Here is a 21,637-nt window from a genome sequence, read left to right as displayed (position 1 = left end):
CAGTTAAAGGCCAATATTTTATTGCAACACGCTTTGTTACAGCAGATAAAGTCTTGCTGAATCTTTGCACTCTCAGCATGAAATAACCCACAAGACACCTTGCTCTTTTCTGCAAAAGACACTCCTAAGGAAAAAAAGGCAATTTTCTTTTCTGCTGGTGATTTAAGTCTGTATTTAATGGTATAATTCAAGATCATGTATCTACGCAGAATGCTCCATATAAAGTCTTATTTAAAAAAGCAATATGATACGACTTAAAAGAACTGGATGGAAGGACCTACCACAATCCAGTCTCTAAAAGTATTTTCACGAGGTCATCTTAAAAACTCTTTAAGACACAATTCAGTCAAGATGATACATACTATTAATGGTAATGACACTGTCAAGTAAAAGGTGGGGAGCAGGTGCCCCTCCAGATGATGTTGGAGTCCAGCTCCCATTACCCACCAAACAACATAGACAACCATGCAAGAATCATAGGGGTTGCAGTCCACCAACATTTTGAGGCCTACATGGTACCCAACTCAATCATAATCCTAAGAGAGCTTGTTGCTTGTCAGAAAACTTGAGGTATTATATTTACTCTCATTCCCATTGCTTGGCGAATGTGGCTAACATACCAACTTATGTCTTTCCAGCCTGTGGAAAGCGGTGACAGGTAGCTGCAGCACCAGTGCCTGAATGCACACTTGCTTAAATGGGTCCATGATGAAATGGATGCAAGTCCTATGGCTAAAAGGCCGTTTATACAGATGGCTTCTTCAGTTTGAAAGTGCATGTGAGTACCAACTAGAAAGAATTGGGTCCATGTATATTTTGCAGGGGGAAATGATTGAAGGATGGTCCGTAGCAGTATGTCACACTTTATAAAGTGTGGGGTAGTTTCAAAAATACCATAAAATGGGGCACTGCATGGACCATCACTCAGGCTGTAATGATAATTGTCAGTATTTTGTTATATGATGCCTTAATTTTTTAACTTTGGTTTGCAGATTGTACGCCGTCTGGCAGGTTTTAAGTCTATTTTATCTCTTGTGTGTAAAGCGCTGTATAAAATTTTACAATGCTATGTAAATAAATGTTAATAATAATAATAAGGCTATTTTGTACAAGGATTTTGTAATCAATATTTTAGCTCTGTCTTTTTAAAATATATTGTAAAACAATCCCCCATTGTGGGGAAAAGGCAGGGTATAAATCCTAGAAATAAATAAAAAATAAAATAAATAAAAATCTGATTGAAAATCAGATCAATAAGCAAATAAATATGTAAGAGTCAAAGGATTCAAATCTGAATACTAAATACAGGTTTTGTGTTACACTCAATAAGCTAAATAAAAATGCTAATTAATTTAATTTTAGTTTTGGCTTATTGGAATTAAGCTCTCTAATAAAGGCACTGTTTGGGTGGATTAACTTAGTCCAATTGGAAAAGTAAACAAACTGGAATGTGTGAATTTAAATCCAGATTAAGCAGAAGCGAGAAGTGTTCATTCCCTTTTGATTAAATCAGATTAAATTGATTTATTGCACATTTTATTTATCCCTTATAAAATTTTCTTCCTACCATTCTTAATATTCAGGACAAAGGCAGATCCTAAATGTAGGGTGGCCTTTCCTTTGCCAAAGTTATGCTTTCAAAGTTTGTGGTATGATCAACATACCATGGAATTCCCAAATGGGAGTTTGAAATACAGTATGTAAAAATTTACTTCAGGTTTTCATACAGCTCAAATTCCTGAGCTTATATGGCAAGTCGGTATATTAATCTGAGTGATGTTTGGCAATAATTCAGTTTTAGTTTAAAAACTCGGTGGGTGGGTGTTTTTTAAAGATGCAGCCACATCATAGTGAAATTTGACCGATAAATCTCAGTGCCAACATTCCAGTTTCATAAAATTCAGGAACAGCTAATTCAAGGAACATCCATCACAACATTTAACATATAGAAGAGCGGAGACAAAGCATGAGCCATCCAGATGTTTGGGCTACAACTACCATAATCCTTTACCATTAGCCACAATGGCTGGGAGTTCCAGGAGTTGAAGTTCAAAACATCTGGTGGGCCAAACACTTACCACAATTCTTACAGAAAGTGAGTTAGAGGTATAACGAATGGTACAGTTACCAGGCTTTTCCGTGGCAGGAGATATAAAGAGACATGTTGGCACTTTGGCTTAATCTAATAGGAGGAAAGAGGGAAGAAACCCATGTTTGATCTAAGGCAATAAATATTGACAAGATGTAAGACTAAGCTAATTTAGCACTTTTGTTCATATTGGGAAGATTGTTGCTGTCTTAATACAACCATGATTTCAGGACCCTCCTCTCACCAAGGTCTAGTGTTGCTATATAAATACTTATGGTAGAGCCTTTTGGCTTCATAGGGTCCTCCTGCTACCATGCAGAGTGGCTTCACCTGCCGTGAATTCCTGGTCAGATTGTACAATTTCTTGTTCTGCTGCAGAGGCTGTCTGTCCCCATGAGAGTCACTTCTACAGGTGAGATGGCTGTTTACAACAGTAAATTCACCACAGTTCTTAGTCTTTTCTGGAAGATCTGGAGCAGCGGGAGTTTGGAGGTCCACCTTTGAATGTAGAGGCTCTTCAGGAGGATGAACTGCACCTCCCATTTGTCTGGGGAGGGCTGGTCCTGGGTGGTCTGGCTGGTTGATGGCAGTGTTGTCCAGACTACTGGAGAAAAAGAGGACACCATTCTGACAATCAGAGGAGTCACAGGGTCCCACGGCTAATGGTGGCAAGTATACATATCTTCTGAGAGTCAGGGTGGTGTAGTCATTTGAGAATAGTAAAGCAACTCTGTAGATCAGGATTCGATGCCCTGCTCAGCCATGGAAACCAACTGGGTGACCTTGGGTGAGTTACACACTCTCAACCCCAGAAAACCCCATGATAGATTTGCCTTACGTTCACCATAAGTCAGAAATGACTTGACAGCACACAACACCACCACTTGATTTCTAGACACTGCTTTTAAAAATGTTCCATGTGCTTAATGTATATTCTCAATAAACTTAGGGGAAAAAACCTTGGGATAATAAGTATTTCTTCACCTGCTGCCGAAAAGAACACAACATAGGCTTCAAGTGAATTTCTCTGGGAAAGCCATTCCGTAACCACAAGCATAGAAGGTTGCCTTCTGCCTCCTAGAAAAAGGCTTTCCCTTTGATAGCTCTTTACATCAACTCCTTTGGTGGGTACAAACCAAGAAAGACTTCAGAAGATGCCAGTGATTGGGGAAGATGATATATGAATAGAAACACACCTTCACATAACCTGGTTTTAAACCATTTAGGGCTTTAAAAGTTAATAAAGGTTAATGGGTCCAGAAACAGAAAGCAATGAAGATTGTTGAGTTAAGGTGCTTCTTTCCTTGTGCCTTGGTTAACCTATGGCAAGCCAGGTTAAGGAGCCTTGAAAACAGATATTACAATTAAAAGATTTGGTGTGTGGTGCTACAATTTGGTGTGTGGTGTTATAATTATTGTTGTGTGACTTCAAGTTGTTTCTGAATTATGGTGACCGTAACAGGGTTTTCTTGACAAGGCAAGCAAAAAGCTCAGATAGATGCTTACTCAGGCATCTGGTCAGGAATGCTTACTGTCAAGCTTCAGCTGTTACACCAGCTGGGCCCCTACCTAGTGGTGGAGAACCTAAAAATGGTAGTGCACATGCTGGCAACCTGAAGACTGGACTTTTATAATGTGCTGTATATTGGGCTACCTCTGTATCAAGTCCAGAAACTAAAGTTGGTTCAAAGCACAGCAGCCAGATTGATTACTGAGACATCCAGGAGTGATCATGATACACCAAAATTAAATCACTCCACTGGCTGCCAATTAGTTTCTAGGCAAGGTACAAAATGTTGGTTATCACCTTTAGGTCCCAACATGGTTTGGATCCAGGTTACCTATGGGACTGCATATTTCCAAATAATCTGCCCCATACATTCAGTCCTGTGGCAGACAGTTACTCCAATCGGCCAGGACTAGGTTGGCAAGTGTCAGCCACAGGACATTTTCTTCAGCCACCCCTACACTGTAAAATGATCTGCCAGAGGAGATTCAACAGCTGAAAAGGCAGTCTGAATTTAAAACAGCATTGAAGACCTGTCTCTTCTGGCAAGGTTATACAGATGATTTTTTAAATTGTGAATTTAGATGATGAATTTTAAATGTGGAATGTTTTAAAATGTGTATGTCTTATTTGTTCTTTTAAACTGTCACATGTTTTAATTAGTGTGCTTTAAATGATGTTGTGTATATGTTCTACTCTGCCTCAATCCATGGGGAGAGGCAGACAGGCAGGCAGGCAGGCAGGCAGGATGGATAGATGAAAGTAGTAGTAGTAGTAGTAGTTATTGTTTTTGTTGTTGTGACTGGTGGGGGGAGGCAAAATGACACCTCAATTTCCCCTAGAAAGTGTAGGGGTATTTTTTTTAAGGTGGGGGGGTGCAGCTTTCCAAGGTTCCAGGAGGAGCCGATGTGGCCCTCCCAATTGCCCTAAGTTGCCCACCCTTGGAGTAGATAGTTCTGTTCTTCCTTGTAGCTTTCTTAATGCTATGACTTTACTGGAATTGTGACAATCAAAAGCCATAGGCAGTAAAGTGGAAGAGAGATGTCATACCAGCTCTCTGATTCATGAGGCTTATTTGGCAGCTCAGGGATATCTTTCAAGTCATCTAGAGAAACAGGACAAAAACAGGTATATGTAACCATTTAAGCAATACAGGTACTAACAATTTCCACAATAGTCCCTCTTGCAAACCATCTTGCAGTGTACAGAGGGATCTTGCAGCACCTTTGAGACTGAAAGAAAGTTGTTTATAGCATAAGCTTTCTTACGGGTTATCTGCATGGGCCAAATAGCCCAGCTTCCCCACAGTCTCTAGTTTAGTTTAGATGGTGCAGTCCAAAACTCCTGTGGCAGGATTGGGCCCAATCCTGCCTCTGCAGACATAGATGCAAAGGATCTGGTTTGACCCCGTGGTGAAGAGCCTTTACCTGGGGCAAAACAGCCCTGGTTTTGTGCAGAGTTACTAAGAAACTCTGCAGCAAAACTGGACTATTTAGACAGGCCCCCTTCATGCACCTTACTTTTCCAGTGGGCAATCCATCTGAGAAACCCCCCAGTCACCCTGTCTGACATGGAAATGGGGTGCCTGGCCATGTGGCCTCCCTATGCCGCTCCTTATGAGGCAAGTCACTTCCAATTTATGGTGACCCTAAGATGAACTTACCATGGGGTTTTCTTGGTCAAATGCTCTGTTTCCACCTGAGACAGGGCAACGGGGAAACTTCTCACATGGATTGCCTGCCGGAAAGGTAAAGAGTGGCCCCAAATCCTGGATTACTGCAGGAACAAGTGTGTGAACACCTTCCCATCCAAGCACCGCCCAGGGACTAACCCAGGTGAATACCAGGGACAGGATAGCATAGGCTCAGCTTGTGCTATCTTGCACTATTTGCTTAGGCTGTTTCATCAGATGTATGGATTGAAGCATATATGCCAATGGATGGGGTATAGTGCGTCAATGGTAATAGAAATGCAAAATCTGTGGGTATGGTGATAGGGTGACAAGTTTCAGTGATGGTTGTTACAAGACAAAGATGGGAGATAGGATCTACATAAAGCCAAGGCGAGTAAATAAACACATGAATAGAATGAATAGTAGTGGAAGTTCTTGAAATGGTGAATTGATATGGGTTCAGAACCAGAAAAGAGATGTAATAACATGAACATGAGAACCTACTTGTGACTGGGATGTTAACTAGTACAGTACTGTACTATGTGTAGTGTGTCAGGAAACCATTGTCTCTGTCCAAACCATCTATCAATGGAGTGGACCTTGAGGATATGTCCTACTTCAGGTATTTCTCTTTCCATCCTCCCTTTGAAGTTTTTTTGTTCAAGGACTGCCATTTTGATGCTTGAGATGGAATATCCAGGCTGTAGTCTTGTGACTGGTCTTTGGGCGTCTAATCTTGGTTCTAGTAGCAATCCTTGGGTAGGCTGAGCATGTATTCACAGGGAATCTGTAACTTAATTCTTAGCATATCTGCTTGCCTCTGTTCTAAGAACTACGATTCCAAGAGCTATTTAGCAAGATTTATTTGTACCCATCTCTTGGGATTAGGATTGCCAGAGGAGAATCATCCCAAAATCATCCCTGAGGTTTGCCAAAAACTGAAACCTAGGGACAACCCCTGATTATGCTATTAAACATTATATAGTCAGTATAAACTACATATGCTCACAGCTTCTTATTCAAACACACATATATTTTCCTGCTTGGAAGTTAGGGCAGAAGTGGCTTTTTCCGCAAGGTGAAATGAGGGAATTATTCCTTCTCATTTACATTGGGAGATAGGATCAGGATTATTTAATCCAGCCTACTTGCTTCTAGGAGAGCCAGGATGGTGTAGTGGTTTCTGTATTGGACTACAACTCTGGAGACCAGGATTCGGATCTCTTTTCAGCCACAGAAACCCACTGGATGATCTTGGCCAAGTCACATTCTTTCAGTCTCAGAGGAAGTCCAAGGCAAACCCCCCCCCCCCCCAATAAACAATGATAGGGTCACCTTAGGGTTGCCATAAATTGGAAAAGACTTGAAGGCACACTCCAAGTCCTGCTTCTAAACAGAAGATGGATGAAGAGCAAAATAGAGGGCAAATCAATACATGAATCGAGAGGGAAAGAGAAAACTAATTAAGTAAATACATAACCACCTTGGAGAGTCTGTAAATTCAGCAACATATCAGGCCTGCAAACTGTATTAAGGTGCTGCTCTACTAGCTGAAATGAAGATTTTAATATAATCCCTTCCTCTTGTCTGGAGTTCATAGCATCAGAGAGTTGGAAGAGACCACCAGGTCCATCCATTCCAACCCCTGCCATACAGGAACACACAACCAAATCACTCCCAACAGATGCCCATCCAGCCTCTGTTTATAAATCTCCAAACGTGAAAGGCAGAAAACAAGCTTGCTCAACCCTCAATTTGACATCCCTACAAATATTTTAAAATGGCTATCATATCACTTTAACCTTCTCTTCCCCAGGCTAAACATACTCATTCCCTATGCCGCCTCTTCAAGTCGCTTCCAACTTATGGTGACCCTAAGGTGAACCTTTCGTAGTGTTTTCTTGGCAAGATTTGCTCAAAATAGGTTTGCCATTGCCTTTCCCTCGGGCTGAAAGAGCGTGACTTGCCCAAGGTCACCCAGTTGGTTTCATGGCCAAGCAAGGAGTTGAACCTGATCTCTAGAGTCGTAGTCCAACATTCAAACCACTACGCCACCCTGGTTCCTTACACGGTTTTCAGACCTTTCACCATTTTAGTCTGCCCTCTTCTGGGCCAACTCCAGTTTGTCCACCAAAATTGGAGAATTTGAACCCTTATATCCTGCCTGGAAATTACCTCAAAAAACTGGAGACTCAAGGCCAGGCCCTCAGAGCTGGTATTTCTACTTGAGATAAAGCTGAGTATGAATTGAGAAAAGGCACATAGGCTCTTTTTACCCCTGAACCCACAAGATTGTACTCACTTCCATTTATCTCAAGATCGTCTGAAACTGTAGCAGTGTTCTCAAAGCGGCTGTAGGAACACTTCTGAGCCATAAGGCTGTCCGTTGAAGGATTATTCCTAGAGGATGGGAAGGGAAAGATAAGCAGGGGGTGGAAATGATGAGGCAGCAGGAAGCAATGGGTAAGACAGGAGCATCAAGCAGGAATGCAATGGAACAAGGGTGTGCTATAGAGGGAAGGAGGAGGGGATGAAATCAAGATGGCTTCCTCTGCTCAGAAGGACATTTGTTTATTTACGACATTTTTATGCAACCCATCAACAATTAAGTTATCAGAAAGTATATTTGAAAACAGTATCAATATGCTAGAAAACTAAAAAGGAGTCAGCTCGAACCCTGCATAAAATCTGAAGTATGAAAATGATAGTGCAAACCTAGCATAAGACTAGGCTAAAAATGGAGGTTTGGGAAAGCTTTCTTTTTTGAGACTACTCCTAGAATTCCCATTAGTTTGGGCACTCTAAGAGCAGCGGTCCAAAAGTAAGTGCTACTTAAATTTGAATATGTGTGTGCCTTCAAGTCACCTGCCGACTTATGGTGACCCCATTAATTTTATAGGGTTTTCTTGGGCAAGAAATACTCAGAGGTGGTTTTGCCAGGAACTCCCTCTGAAATATAGCTTACAGCATCTCAATATTATTTGTTGGCAGTCTCCCATCCAAGTACTGCCTAGGGCTGCCCCTGCTTAGCTTCCAGAATCAGATGGGATCTACATGATAACTAGGCACCTAACCTCATTGGGCAGAGGTGCCTAGAGAATGGTTGCAGGTTATAATTTTAAGGACTGGACAAGTGTACACAGGAGGATACAGCCCTTCATGTAGCCTGGGTTTTTGTCATGCTGGATGGGGGATTCTGGAGGGCTTGTCCAACAGTAACTTTTGAAAGCTGAGGTTTTTATTTTTCTCTTGCCATTTACTTGGTTAGACATTCTAGATGATGTTCTTCTATGTTATATGTGTGTTGTCATTGTTGTTGTTACCTTCAAGTTGTTTCCAACTTATGGCAACCTTAGGGCAAACCTATCTTGGCAGGTTTGTTCAGAGCAGGCTTGCCATTGCCTTCCCCTGAGGCTGAAAGAGTCTGACTTGCTCAGTGTCACCCAGTGGTTTTCATGGCTGAGTTGGGAATCGAACCCTGCTCTCCAGAGTCATAGTCCAACACTCAAACCACTATGCCACACTGGCTCTACCTTTAATGTATTATTTTATTGTATTTTTATTTGGATAGAGAGGTCAAGGGTATGAATTTATAGGCCCTAAGCTGAGCAGTGAAGGACAAAGGGGCATGGAGGGATCTCATCCACAGGGTCACCATGAGTCAAAATCAATTTGAGGACAGTTAACAAGAACAAGACACTTTGGAAAAGTTTGTTTGAAAGGTGTAGTAGAAATATTTTGAGTACTATTAGTCCTCATGCCCTGCTCCACAATGGCTAATGGGAAATGATAAAGATAATTTTAAAATGAGAAAAAAATAACCCCATCTCTCAAAAAAGCCCTTTCCAAGTGTTGTGTCTGAATAGAATTCATCAACACTGATAGATGGGATGGGGACACATGTTAACAGAGCAGTTTTCTTTTGAGTCATTGTGAGAAATTAAAGAGTTGGCCATCAAGCAAAGCTTACTTATTTGGACTGCAACTATCAGAATCTACCAGTCAGCATGGCCACTAGACTTCCCAGCTGGAGATTTTGGGAGATGTAGTCCAAATGAGTAACAACAAAATTTTGAGCCTGGGCACAAATTATTTAAAAGTTCATATTCTGAACAGGGAACCATAACAGTCTGGAAGCTACTACTGGCAACAGTCCTGTGATCCCAACTCTTTGATACTAGAATGAACCGTTCCTAAGAACACCATTCCCTAATGTTTCGGCAAGAAGATTCAGAGTAGGGGTGGGATACATATGACCTTCCAGATTCTCTTGGACTGCAACTCTCAGCTGTCCTAGTCAGCATAGACAATGGTAAGGAATGATGGGAGTTGCAGTTCAATTACATCTGAAGGGCCACATGGTTTCCACCACCGGCATTAGATTAAATCTTCTCCATATTTTTTATCACAACCTCTCAAACAAGAGAAACAAGTGATTCTTGCCCAAGGCCATGTGTACAGCTGAACCAGGACTTTCCAGGTCTAATGTTAAATTTGAATATAAACACCAAAAAATTTAGATCAGAGCCCAAGAATGTGGGTAGCCCATGATCCTTTTGAGACCGTGTCTATTTAGACAGAGGGGCTCTTTTACACTGGATATGCAGCCAGTAACCCAATACCAATTGCAGACATGTGCCACGGTGATACAATGCCTCTTCCAGCAATTACTTAGTTCTTGTCTCAATTTTTTTAGTATTTTATAATTTGGATTTATTGCTGGCTCTCAACACTTACATTTTACTGTTTTAGTAATTAGGTGAGCTGTATGTTTTGGTTGTGTTTTTATGGACTGTTTGTGATTTTTGTTTGTAAATTGCCTCCCAAGGGAATTTGCCCATCAGCTGGTATATAAATTGCAATATAATATTGATTTATATAAATAAAAAATGTCAGCACAGCCAGGAGACAGAATCACTGTTTTGCATGTACAAGTTCAACATACAGCACCTCCAGTTAAAGTTATGATGATAACAGGTTGGGAAAGACATGAAGAGTAAGACAGCCTTCCCAAACCTGGCATCATCCATGTATGCTAGACTACAAATCTAATTTTTCCAAACCAAGAAGCAACTGGTCCTTATGGACTAGTATTGATTTAGCACATGCTAGGTTGGGAAGGTCTGAAGAGAAAATGTGGGTCTACAGGAAGCAGTACTGGGTATGTACACAATAGCAGGCTATATCCATGATCTGTATTATGACTCTTCTGGCCCTACTGGACTAACAGGCGCTGCAAGTGCAGGTAGGCTGTAACTCAAAAGCTCTGCTTTCTCCTCCATTGTTTACTGGTTCACATAGGCATATTTTAGAGGAAACAGATAAACAAGACTTTATTTAGAAACAGAAGCTATAAGATGTGGAACGCCCAGAAAAAGACAAGACCACTTGATTGAAATTTTAAAAAAATTCCAAACTTTATTGTAATGTAAACAAAAGTTCGTATTTTTCCATGCCGTACATCAAAAGCTGAAGTCAGTTCAGACTCTCGGGTGCTTTGACAAGGGTGGTACAGAAAGGAATCAATAGGGGCAAACCTCACAGAGGGATGCTGTCAAGTTGCCAGACCAAAGATACAGGAGTGCTGGGAGTTGTCTGCAACTGAGCAGCTTTAATGTCTACTGTGTGCTATCAAATGGCAATGTCCTTAGAGCAAACCCCATGAGTCTAAGAAAACTGTTCTTTAAGGTACTCAACATAGTTATAACTTGTGTACCGAATTCCCCTGCAAGTGACTTTCACATTTAGATTTCACTTTTCCCAACAGAAACCCCACAGGGACAGTGCACGTAATTGGGGATGTTGTAACATTTTAAAATGTCATGCTAGTTGAAACCCCAGTGCTCAGCCAGACAAGGTTTCCAGTACACATGATGAAAACAGTAACCCTTTTTGTCCCCAGCATCTGATGATCAGAGAGATGCTCCTAGGAACTTGGAGGATGCATTGCCAACTAAGTTGTCATTAAGAGGCCCATCTTCTACATCAGATACACAGAACTGTTAACTACCTAGATATTTTGGATTTCAGTTCAGAAGATGGTCAATAGCATGGTCAATGGGAAGGAATTGTGGGAACTGAGGTCCAAACTATCTGGAGGGATGGGGTGAGCAGAAGGTATATTGGGATCTACAGCAGGGGTGAGGGGCAAAGACCAATTTGTACCTTTGCACCTTTCCATAACTGTGTATCCCTGCATACCTGAGATGAGATAATGACACTTCTGGCTGCCATTATCTGTCATAAATAAATATATAGAACCAGCCAGGAAAAAAGGAGAAATGGGAAGGAGTTCTATGGAAAGCAAACTGCCATGTCCACATGTATTTGGGATAGGTTTTGGTTTAAAAATCACCTGTAAGTCCTATACGAATCCAGTTTTTAAAATGGTGTACATTTCATGGGCTTTAGGGGGACAGCATAAGCATTTCGGGAGCAACACATTCCCCACTACTGATCTACAGGCTCTCCTCTAGCTAACTTGTGGTAAATCAGCAAATGTTTCATGCTTCAGATTTCTGAGCATTAACACTAACTCTATTCCCCACATACCCACCCTAAATTAGGTTGTTAAAATGGTAGAAACTGAGGATGGGTTGGTGTGTGAAAGAACTGGGGTTCAAAATTAAAAGGCACTCTATACTTTAGTCCTGTGTGTGATCTCCCCTTCTTCCCCCTTCCAATTCTGTATCTCACTTCACCTCAGAAAGCTCCACTTGATTTCAAATCCTAATGGCCTGAACTCTTAACTACTCTACATTCATATATAATTCTCATGAAACTTTGTATCATTTAGGTGCCTGGTCTGAGGTGCCCGAGGAAGGCTGCATTACAGATGGATTGATTCAACAAAGAAAGCCATAGCCATGCATTTGCAAGACCTGACCAGGACTGTTGATGACGGGGGCTGTTGGAGATCTCTCATTCATTGGGTTACCACAATTTAAGGCTAATTTGATGGCAAATAACAGAACAAGGAACTTTGCCACTGGGATTTTTTTAATTCAAGCCATGATGGGACAAAAAAAAAGTAATAACTCTCATGCAGTTTTCAGCAACCTGTAGCAAATGCAACATGCGCATTGTCAGTAGGGGCTCTTTCAAATTACACATTATAGCACTATGGTTCCACTTTAACCGCCATGGCAACATCCTATACAATTCTGGCATTTGCAGATTAGGGAGGAGCATTTAATATCTCAGGTGGAGAGCTCAATGGTTCACCAGACTAGAAATTCCAGGTCATCACAAGATGGTGCTATGACAATTAATGAGGAATTATAGTGCTGTAGCTGTGTAGTGTGAAAGCTTTGTCCAATTTGGAGCAACAGGAGTTTTATCACAGTGGAGAAATACTGATGGGTGGGGGGGGGGGGGGAACAGTACGAGAAGCATATCTTATATATCGACTCTAGCCCTTAATATATGGGGATTTCAGTGGGCTAAACAATATACCACAACTCCTTCAATGCAAGTTGTTAAGAGTTTTTTTAAATACTGGAGTATGATGGTTAAATAAGAATTAGGACAAATTCATAGAGCACAGGGCTGGTATCAGCTATCATGAATTAACTCTTAAAATGTTTCAAGCATACCTCTTGAATTCTAGGTCAGAGGACAAACAGGAGTTGGAAAATCTGTCATCCTCATAATGTGCTTGTGAATTTTCTGGGGGCAACCAGGCAGCCACTGTTCTACAAAAGGGTTAAGAGGCCAGAGCTGGAAAGCAGTTCCTATGTACCAAAGTGAGGGGAAGTCATAGTTAAAGTTGTGGCCTTGCTGCTTCAGGGCACAATCATAGGATGGCTGGCTAAACACTTATGACCTATTTGTGGGTCATAGAAAAACAGGCCCCATTGTCACATGATACAATTGGCATTTGTCAGCATGAGCAGAACCATAGAAGACCCCATATTGGCACACTAAATGGATAGTGCTTCAGTCATGACAGCTTTCAATGCCTGTACTTTCCCGTTTGTGTTTTTAATACAGTGATGGCAGTTATGTCTTGGGCACAAAATAAATGAGTTGAATCCATTTATAATTAACAATAGTGCATATTCCACAGTTCTGTGATTCTGTCACACCAACAGAGAAAAATGAGCTTTAAAATTAGCAGCCCGAGACTGTAAACGTTCATTAAACAAGTAACAAGGAAAATGTTTGGCTTTTATAAGAAGATAGCATAGAGACAGTATAATAATTTACAGGCATACCTCAGTTAACAAAGCCTCTAAGAAAGCAGCTCCCTTTTACAAAGTCTCTTTATGTCCACACATCTCCCCTTTTCTTTCTCACCCTTTGCTATGGGGAAATTTTTTAGCAGCACCAGTATCAGGAGAATGGTGAAAAGGGGCTCAAGAAACACAGACTTTCTGTGTCGGGCTGCAGCAGCATGCCTGCAATAAACTGTGCAATAAAGCTTGGGATGGGAAAGAGTGGAATTCTACTCTAGCCATTCAGACCTACTGTGCCTTCAATAAGGAAACATCAGCTGCCTTACTGAGCCTGTGTGAGCAGTAAAACAGAGAGTAAAGGAGAAACCAGATACGCTTGCCTCACCATCTGGGTACTCCAATACATTAAAAAGCACAGATTTATAAATCTGACCACCATAATGGAAATCATAAGAAAAGTGGAGTCTGGTGAAAAAAAGACATCCCTCGATAGATTTTGGAAGAAGTCTTTAGGTGATCTCTAGAATGTTTAAAAAAATGATTTTGTTTACTTATGTAAGGCTTCCTTCACCTGTTTGTTTGATTTCATAAGAACATACTGTTCATTTTCAATAAAACGTTTCCTGAAATGTATTGAACTGCTCTTCTTTATTGTACTGCAGGAACGTATCCCTATTCTCTCCATGGTATTTCTACCTCAGGTACCAAATTTTCTGTTAAAAAGTAATGCCCAGGAACACATCAACTTTGTTACCTGAGGTATACCTGGATTTCTGTTTATCCATAGGCCATCACAATAAAGCTGATCAATAAAATATGAGTAACAAGTCAAACTAAGCAATTATTTTTCAGGCTTCAAATCCAATTATTTTGTTCAGGTTACAAAACTTTACCTGGTGAAATTTCAGAAACCAGGGGGAGTTTGTATACTGTATATACTCGACTGTAAGTCGACCTCATGTATAAGTCAAGGGTAGGTTCTGAAGCCAAAATTATGTATTTTGATATGACCCATGGATAAGTCGAGGGTAAAACTTAGGGGCATGTAACAAAGGATCTAAAGGATGAAGCAAAGAAAACAATGCCAGAGAATTTACAAAATTCCAGCAGGCATAACTGTTTTTACTCACACTAAAGGCTGGATGGATAAGAGAGTAGAGGAGGGTCAGTTCTTCAGGACAGATTACACTCTTGTCTTTCACCACGGGATGGTTCCTTTTTTAAATAAGAGTTCAAGTACAGTACTTACATTGACCCATGGATAAGCCGACTCAGGGTTTTTGGGGTCAATTTTTTGATTAACATTTCTAGACTTATACATGAGTATATACAATTCCCCTAAATATAAGTCATTACTACATTTTCATCGTATCTTTTTCTCTGGAGGCTCACAAAGGCAAATGATATGGCATACCCTTTTCCCTCAACCCTGTGAGGTAGGTCTACTGAGAGAGTGATTAGCCCAAAGTCACCCTATTAACTTTATTGTTGTTGTTTATTGTTGGGTGCCTTCAAGTCATTTCTGACTTATGGCAAGTCTATCATGGGGTATTCTTGGCAAGATTATTCAGAGGGGGTTTGCCACTGCTCTCTCTGAGGCTGAGATAGTGCGACTTGCCCAAGGTTACCCACTAGGTTTACATGGCTGAGCTGGGATTTGAACCCTGGTCTCCAGAGTCATAGTCCAATGCTCACACCACTGCACCACGCTGGTGCTTCTGAACTTTATTGGCTAAGGGGAAATCTGAAGCTAGCTATTCCTAGTTTCTTTCTAACCACTCGGATTCCCAGTGATTGGGCGGTATATAAATAAATCCTATATTAACAGTCTATCCATTCTAGCCCAAAGGATTCTTAGTCCTGATTTCAGTACAACTACCAGTTAGTAAATATCTAAAAAAAGCTAAGCAACTTCGTATGCACATGGTTAGATAAGCTGCTGCTTTTCCTGGCACAGAATTTGGGTTACCTGGCACACATCTTATTCTTCCCCCTTCCCAGCTCTGAATCTACATACATTTCCTTATCTATCATAAAAAGTCTCTATCAGGCATATCCAATTCCCAATATCTTTCTTTTCCTTGTAACCAATTTCAGCTTCAAGGCACACAAGTCCTGACTTTCATTCCTGGCTTCCAACTTCTGATTTCTTCTTCTTTATTCTCTGAAACCATCAATTTTCCATGTGGAACTGGAAAATAAAGCTCCTAATTTCTGCTTCTCAAGCTGAGGTAAACCATTCAATTAGAGCTTGGAAATGTTACCTTTCCTTTCTAGATAACTTTTTAAGGTAATAATGGCCACACTGGCTGGAATACTATGGAAGGTGTAGTCCCAGAAAAGTAAGCTCTTGACCAAGCTCTGTAATTTATATTGCCTTATAAAGGCTTCCCCTGCTTTGCGAGCATGGAGGCAACTGATGTATTTATTAAAATCACCAGAACCTTATCTGTTTAAACCACAAAGCAAATACGCAAGACAGTCTTATGGGCTACAAGTGCCCCACTCCAAATGAGCAAAAAACATATTTGAGACAGAACAACATCTCAAAATACCACAGACACAACTGACAGACCATAAAGCAGGCAAAGATAAGAGAATGGAGCAGGGCTGGATCTGCTGAGAAGGGTGAGATGCTTCAATACCCTTGCATGATTTCCATTCATTTGGGGGAGCTGAAACACTGAATTACAGTGGGCTTTATTTACAGTAGTTCCCTTTCTCTGGATGCTTGACCTGAGCCCCACAGCTGCTGGTAAGGCTTGTTTTGTTTTTGTTTTTCTAATATGGAGAGTAGAAAATCAAACTGCTATTAGTATTCTCTGTGACTACTTGCGGACGGGGGAGAATCCACTCCACAGCCAAATGGACAACTTAAACCACATTGAACTTGATGTCTGGCTCTTCTCACTTTTATTTCACAAATTTCTTTAGGCGAGTGTGGTACAAGAATCCCTAAAGCACCTAAGGCAGGTGGGGCAGTTGGTGAGCTGAGTTGTTTTAGGAGGATGTCTCTTCTCATGCTCTTTATTTGGGGGAAATGACTCTCCCCATGGAAGCATGATACCCCTTTCCAGAGGGGCCTGTTTTGGAAAGGCAGAGCTCACATTCTCTGTGCTACAACATCCATGTTGCATGTGGAAGGTCCCAGGCACATTCCATAGCATCTCTACTTAAACTATCTCAGGCGGCAAAGGCTATAAAACTCCCCATTTCTTTCCAAGGCTCTGGAGAGATTTGGCCAAAGTAAACAGCAAACCGTGTTTATACTCACCAATCATCTGACATGGTATGGGCCAGCTCTATTCCTTCCCCCTTCATTTATATTAACTTAAGCACAATGTTGATTGAATATGTACCTCAGTCACTCCTAGCAAGGACGAAAGGTGTCCAGAAAGAGGCAAGGTGCATAACAGAGCTGGGGGTGGTATTGTTTCAAAGTCAAGGAGGGGGCAAAAAAGATGGCTGTGGGGTTTCACTGAGCTCTCTAGCTTCCCATCCCTTGTCCAGCTTTTCAAATAAGACCACAAAAAGGTGCTAAGCTACCCACGTATTCATGTTACTAATTCTTCTAGCTTGCCCCCATTTCTAAATTAGAGATTCAAAGCAAACTGACAGCCCGGAAGAGAACAAACCAACTCTGTTCCATTTCACAAAAAGCTTTGCCTGGCTGCCTGAAGACAATTATTTTGTATGTAATCATCGACAACATGTACCAAACACAATAAAGAAACTTGTGGCACTTTCAAGGCTAAATAAATATATGTAGGGCCACAAGCATTAACACATGAGAGTCCATTTAGTCAGAACGATAATGATCATTGAAGAGATTTCTGCTGACTAAACAAACATTGAGGAGAAATATCATGGGTTTTACAAATGAAGTTCCCAGACAGCAGGTCTGACCTGGGACACTTCTAAAGAGGCAAATTCACTACAAAATCTATTTATCAGAGAAACAGCAAAAACTCTATGTACCACAGGCATCAATGCCTCTTCCCTATCACCACTAACTCTGAAATAAAAGCACCATCTGTCTTCAATCAAAGGGGGGGGGGGAATCATAGATAGGCAAGAAGGCAAAATTGTGCCTCCCTCAAACTGCAATATAATAATTAAATAACATGATAGTTACTTTTAATGGTACTGTAAAATTTGCTATCGCTGGTTGATTGCTTAACCTTGCCAAACAGCAGACCACATTTTACCAGACCAACAACTTTTTTAAAGTCTTCAAGGATTGCAGTAATTTATATGAGGCCTCTGTCCATTGTCTTCTTTGGATCCATGGCTAGTCACTGACAAGAGCCCAAGGCAGGTCTATTTGGCAACAGGTTGCAGTTCCCAGTGTTTGTAATACACTGTATTTTGTATTTTATCTCAAAATACCTATATTTTCCACCTGTAAACTCTGTTCACTTTAGAACTAAAGCACAATATAATAAAACTTTGAAATATTTTTTTAGCCAAGCAGGAGGATCTGCTCTTCTAAAATGCAGGCAAGTTCACTTTCTTAAGGGTGTTTAGGAATTATGGCATAAAAAAGAGAAAGACCAAAAAAACCTCACACTCCCACACTATATAAATAAGCCCACATCCTTAGAGAGTCTACCCATAAAATATTATAAAAAAGAAGGGGATGAGGAAATTGGATGTAAAACCAAATTTTGCTTCTAGAAAGAACTCAAGACACAGGTAGAGGCCCAACAGTTGGGGAGACACAGCAGAGACCGGCGATCAATGGCTGTTTTCAGAGCGATTCAGAGAGCTGGTGGTGAGAGTTGGGGGGAAAGAGAAGAACAGAAGGGGTGGGTAGGTATTAAAAAGAAAAAAGAAAGAAAGAGACAGGTTAGATCCTAGATGGACTGAAGGAAAAGCACCAATCAAATTACAAGTTCTAGATGATACTGTTCTTCTGTGTTCAGTCAGGCTGAAAAAAAGCTACTCTGAAAATTTTTTGCCATACCATTGATAACAGTGGTTGAAAACAGTTCTCATTTTATAGTGACAGAATATACAGAAGGAGGCATCCCAAAGCAAAACAACTAGACTAGAGGACTAGAGCCAACATTGCTAAGAAATGAGAAATGCTGGAGCAAAATTAAGGGAATGCTAAATTGGTATGAATTGATTTTTGATGGGTTTTGGAATGACATTTCTATGAGTTTCTTATGATTTTCATGAATTATGAGAAAAAAGGCCAATTTAGTAAAGCAGTCTTCCTATTCCCAACAGGGAAATCATCTAAGGAAAGCAGACACAACTACATTTGTGCCTGTTCTGTCTGATGCAATGTTCCCAAGCTATGTGTGATTATAATGCCTCATATGAGAACAGCCCACGAAATGCAGGTCCTGAGAGAGCCATTTGTAAAGTGCCCAGGAAACAAGGTGAAGAGCAGCTGCCTCCAGAAATAAAAAGCATGCATGAACAGCATGCAAGAGCGAAAAGGTGACAGCAAGTAAGCATATCTCACTAGTTAAAAGTTTAAAAAGCATAGATTTTTTGGGGGAAAGTATTAAAAAGAGTGGATGCATTTTGGAAGAAGCCTTCAGGTAATCTCCAGAAGGTTCAAAATGTAAGGTTCATTTCACGTGTGTGTATTGTTAGTTTTGAATTAAAATATGTGAACTGCCCTTCTTTTGTGGTGCAAGAACTTATCCCTATCCTTTCCTTATTATTTCTGCCTCTGGTCCAAAAATTTCTGTTAAAAAAGTAATGCATAGGGACACATCTACTCTCTTCCCTTATATGGTGAATATGGGCTTTGGGAACATGTTTTATCTGCCTAACATTCAGCCCAGCCTAAAAACAGCATATAGTCTTCAGAACTTTTATTGACCCCTTACAATCTGAAGAAATAGCTTTTGATTTTAAAGGATGCATATCTTACACTTCTACCCTGAGTACATACTGGTGCAAAGGAGACTATTTTACCAATTCCAGTGTTCCTCTTTGACTAGAGAAATTGCCTCTCTCTTAGAACATGTTCTATTAATGATACTGCATTTCTGCAATTAGCCACACAAACACATGGTGCTGTTGATTAGCATAAGTAAAAGAGTCACACTTGTCTTTAACAAAGGGATGAAAATCTTTATTATGACAAAACACAAAGAGGAGATCACATTAACAAAAGCTGAGTTAGAGCAGATGCTGTTTAGCACTAAGATGAAAAGCCAAGAAGTTTATGAAGTGAGGTTTGGGGAGGGATTTGAAGAAAAAGAGGTGGTGCAAGGGGACATTTCTGAGAGCAAACCAGACATCAGGGAACAGAATTTAAGGGTTAGGAATGTAGAATGGAAAGAACAAAGATCATGCTGCAGGGATGTTAGGCTTCTAAGATAGACTTACCAGAAATAAGCCCACTCCAATGGGCCACTTGATTTTCAAAGTCTATTATTTAGCCCTGGCTGGAACTACACTGGGGTTCATGAGACTGGTAACTTAACCCTTAGTTAGATGAGTTGCCACAGCCACCACCTAGTCTTGTAAGTTCTGGTATGCTAGGAAGCAGCTATGTAGCATTCCAGATACTCAGATGTCCTGCATTTTGCAAATTTGCAGAAAAAGCCCAGAACACTCTATTAAGAGCAGAGGTCAGCTTTCTAAAAATTTCAGTTACCTGCATTGTTTTACTTTCTCTCATCTGTTCCAAGCAAGATTCTAGATCTTTGGGTGTAAAGATATGCTTAACAATGGCTGTCAAAGTGTCAGAAGACAGAAGTCAAGTGCTGAATATCATTTTCAATGATTTACCAGAAAGGAGGATTAAGTGCCTAATGTAGCTCGTCCTTCACATTTGACTAACATTTGACATAATTTTAAATGTAATTTTAAAATGAGTTAAGCTATGCAAATGGACTCATTCTGTGTCATTTACAGAGGCTGCAGAATTCAGCTTTTCGTGTGCAGAACCTGGGTGCCTGGATGTAGAATTTTAGATGAAGCACCAGATTAATTCAGAAGAACCTCAGACCCCAAAGTTCTCTGGAAACCAAATTCCAGCTGGTGTTCTGATTCTGTGATCCTTAAGGAATAAATACTTCGCAGACTGGACAAACAAACACACAGCATTCTCTCCCAGCTACTACAGGGTTCTGAAACATTCCCACATCCCTCTCCATACCTGGTTCTCCGTCTCTGTGAAAGTGGGTCACCAGACTCCCCATTCATCAGATGCTGGGCAGTTGAGTGTGGAGGGCAGAGGCGCAGGTTCTTTAGCAGCTCCTGCTCATTGAGAAAAGGCTTGAGGCAGCCCCGCACTGGGGAGTTTCCTACACTGCTGGAGCGGATCAGTGAGCGAGACTGGTTGAAGGGCCACGGTGGTTCAACCTCTTCTTTCAGGACTATTTTGGGGGGGGGGTGTGTGTGGAAAGAACAAAGCAATGTAACAACAACAACAAGAAGAAACCCCAAGAAAAAGGCAGAAGAAGTAGAAGATCAGTCCCCCAGTTCTTTGAGCCCAGTGCTCTTCAAGTACACTGGACCATCATCCCCAACCAACCCAGCCAATATGCTGGCTGGATATCATGGAAACAATACTCTGACACTGCAGAATTAATGCAGGTCAACACCACTGTAACTGCCATGGCTCAATGCTATGGAATCCTGGGATTTGTAGTTTTTAGTAAAAAGAGCTCTCTGATAGAGAAGACTAAACATCTCACAAAACCACAAACCCCAGAATTTTATAGAACTGAGCTTAAAGAGGTATCAAACAGCATTATTTCTGCACTGTAGATGCAGCCTAGAAGACAGAACATTGTAGTAAACCTGTCTTGGGCAGATTTAAGATACATTTTAGGGAGAAGTTGATTAGTTTTATTTAAATGCAAGTAATTTAGATCCTTTAGAATCCAAAGCAGAACCATCTTTTTTTTTTTAACTTTTGATTTGCTTGCTGACAAGCCAGGGATATGAAAGAATACAGGCAAATCTCAATTTCCACTGGCTCAATTTACAATATTACAAATTTATAACATTTTCTCAGAAATAACTAAATAAACGAAAGCTCTCTCACCATGCCTGTACAGTTGAGCAAGGCAGCAGAGGTGAGAGAACAAGGAGGTTGAAGTGAGAGAGTGAGGCACTCTGGAGTTATGAGCAGTAAAAAATGGTGACTGGATTGGTCTACTTTTACCTGTATGAGCTAGGGAAGTGGGGTGTGGAAAACTGCAACCACAGTGTTG

General features: G+C 40.8%; 1 protein-coding gene across 3 annotated transcripts in view; it reads right to left on the bottom strand.

Moving 5' to 3' along the window:
• Window positions 1-3: 3 nt before the first annotated feature.
• ATAT1 (alpha tubulin acetyltransferase 1) overlaps window positions 4-21,637 on the bottom strand; it is a 40,871-nt gene continuing 19,237 nt past the window's right edge. For 2 of the 3 annotated variants that reach the window (XM_089515761.1, XM_089515771.1), the window contains 4 exons: window positions 20,575-20,794; window positions 7,571-7,668; window positions 4,647-4,701; window positions 4-2,693 (listed from right to left, as the gene is read on the bottom strand). In XM_089515761.1, coding sequence (XP_089371887.1) covers window positions 2,330-2,693; window positions 4,647-4,701; window positions 7,571-7,668; window positions 20,575-20,794 — 737 coding nt within the window. In that variant the 3' untranslated portion in view covers window positions 4-2,329. The remainder of the gene's footprint in view (window positions 2,694-4,646; window positions 4,702-7,570; window positions 7,669-20,574; window positions 20,795-21,637) is intronic. The other variant, XM_089515782.1, reaches the window with a different exon arrangement.

The sequence above is a fragment of the Sceloporus occidentalis genome, unplaced genomic scaffold (assembly GCF_023333645.1).
Source record: "Sceloporus occidentalis isolate IW3139 unplaced genomic scaffold, rSceOcc1.0.p SCAF_1, whole genome shotgun sequence".
Classification (NCBI taxonomy): domain Eukaryota; kingdom Metazoa; phylum Chordata; class Lepidosauria; order Squamata; family Phrynosomatidae; genus Sceloporus; species Sceloporus occidentalis.
This window is presented reverse-complemented; position numbering and strand designations above follow the sequence as displayed.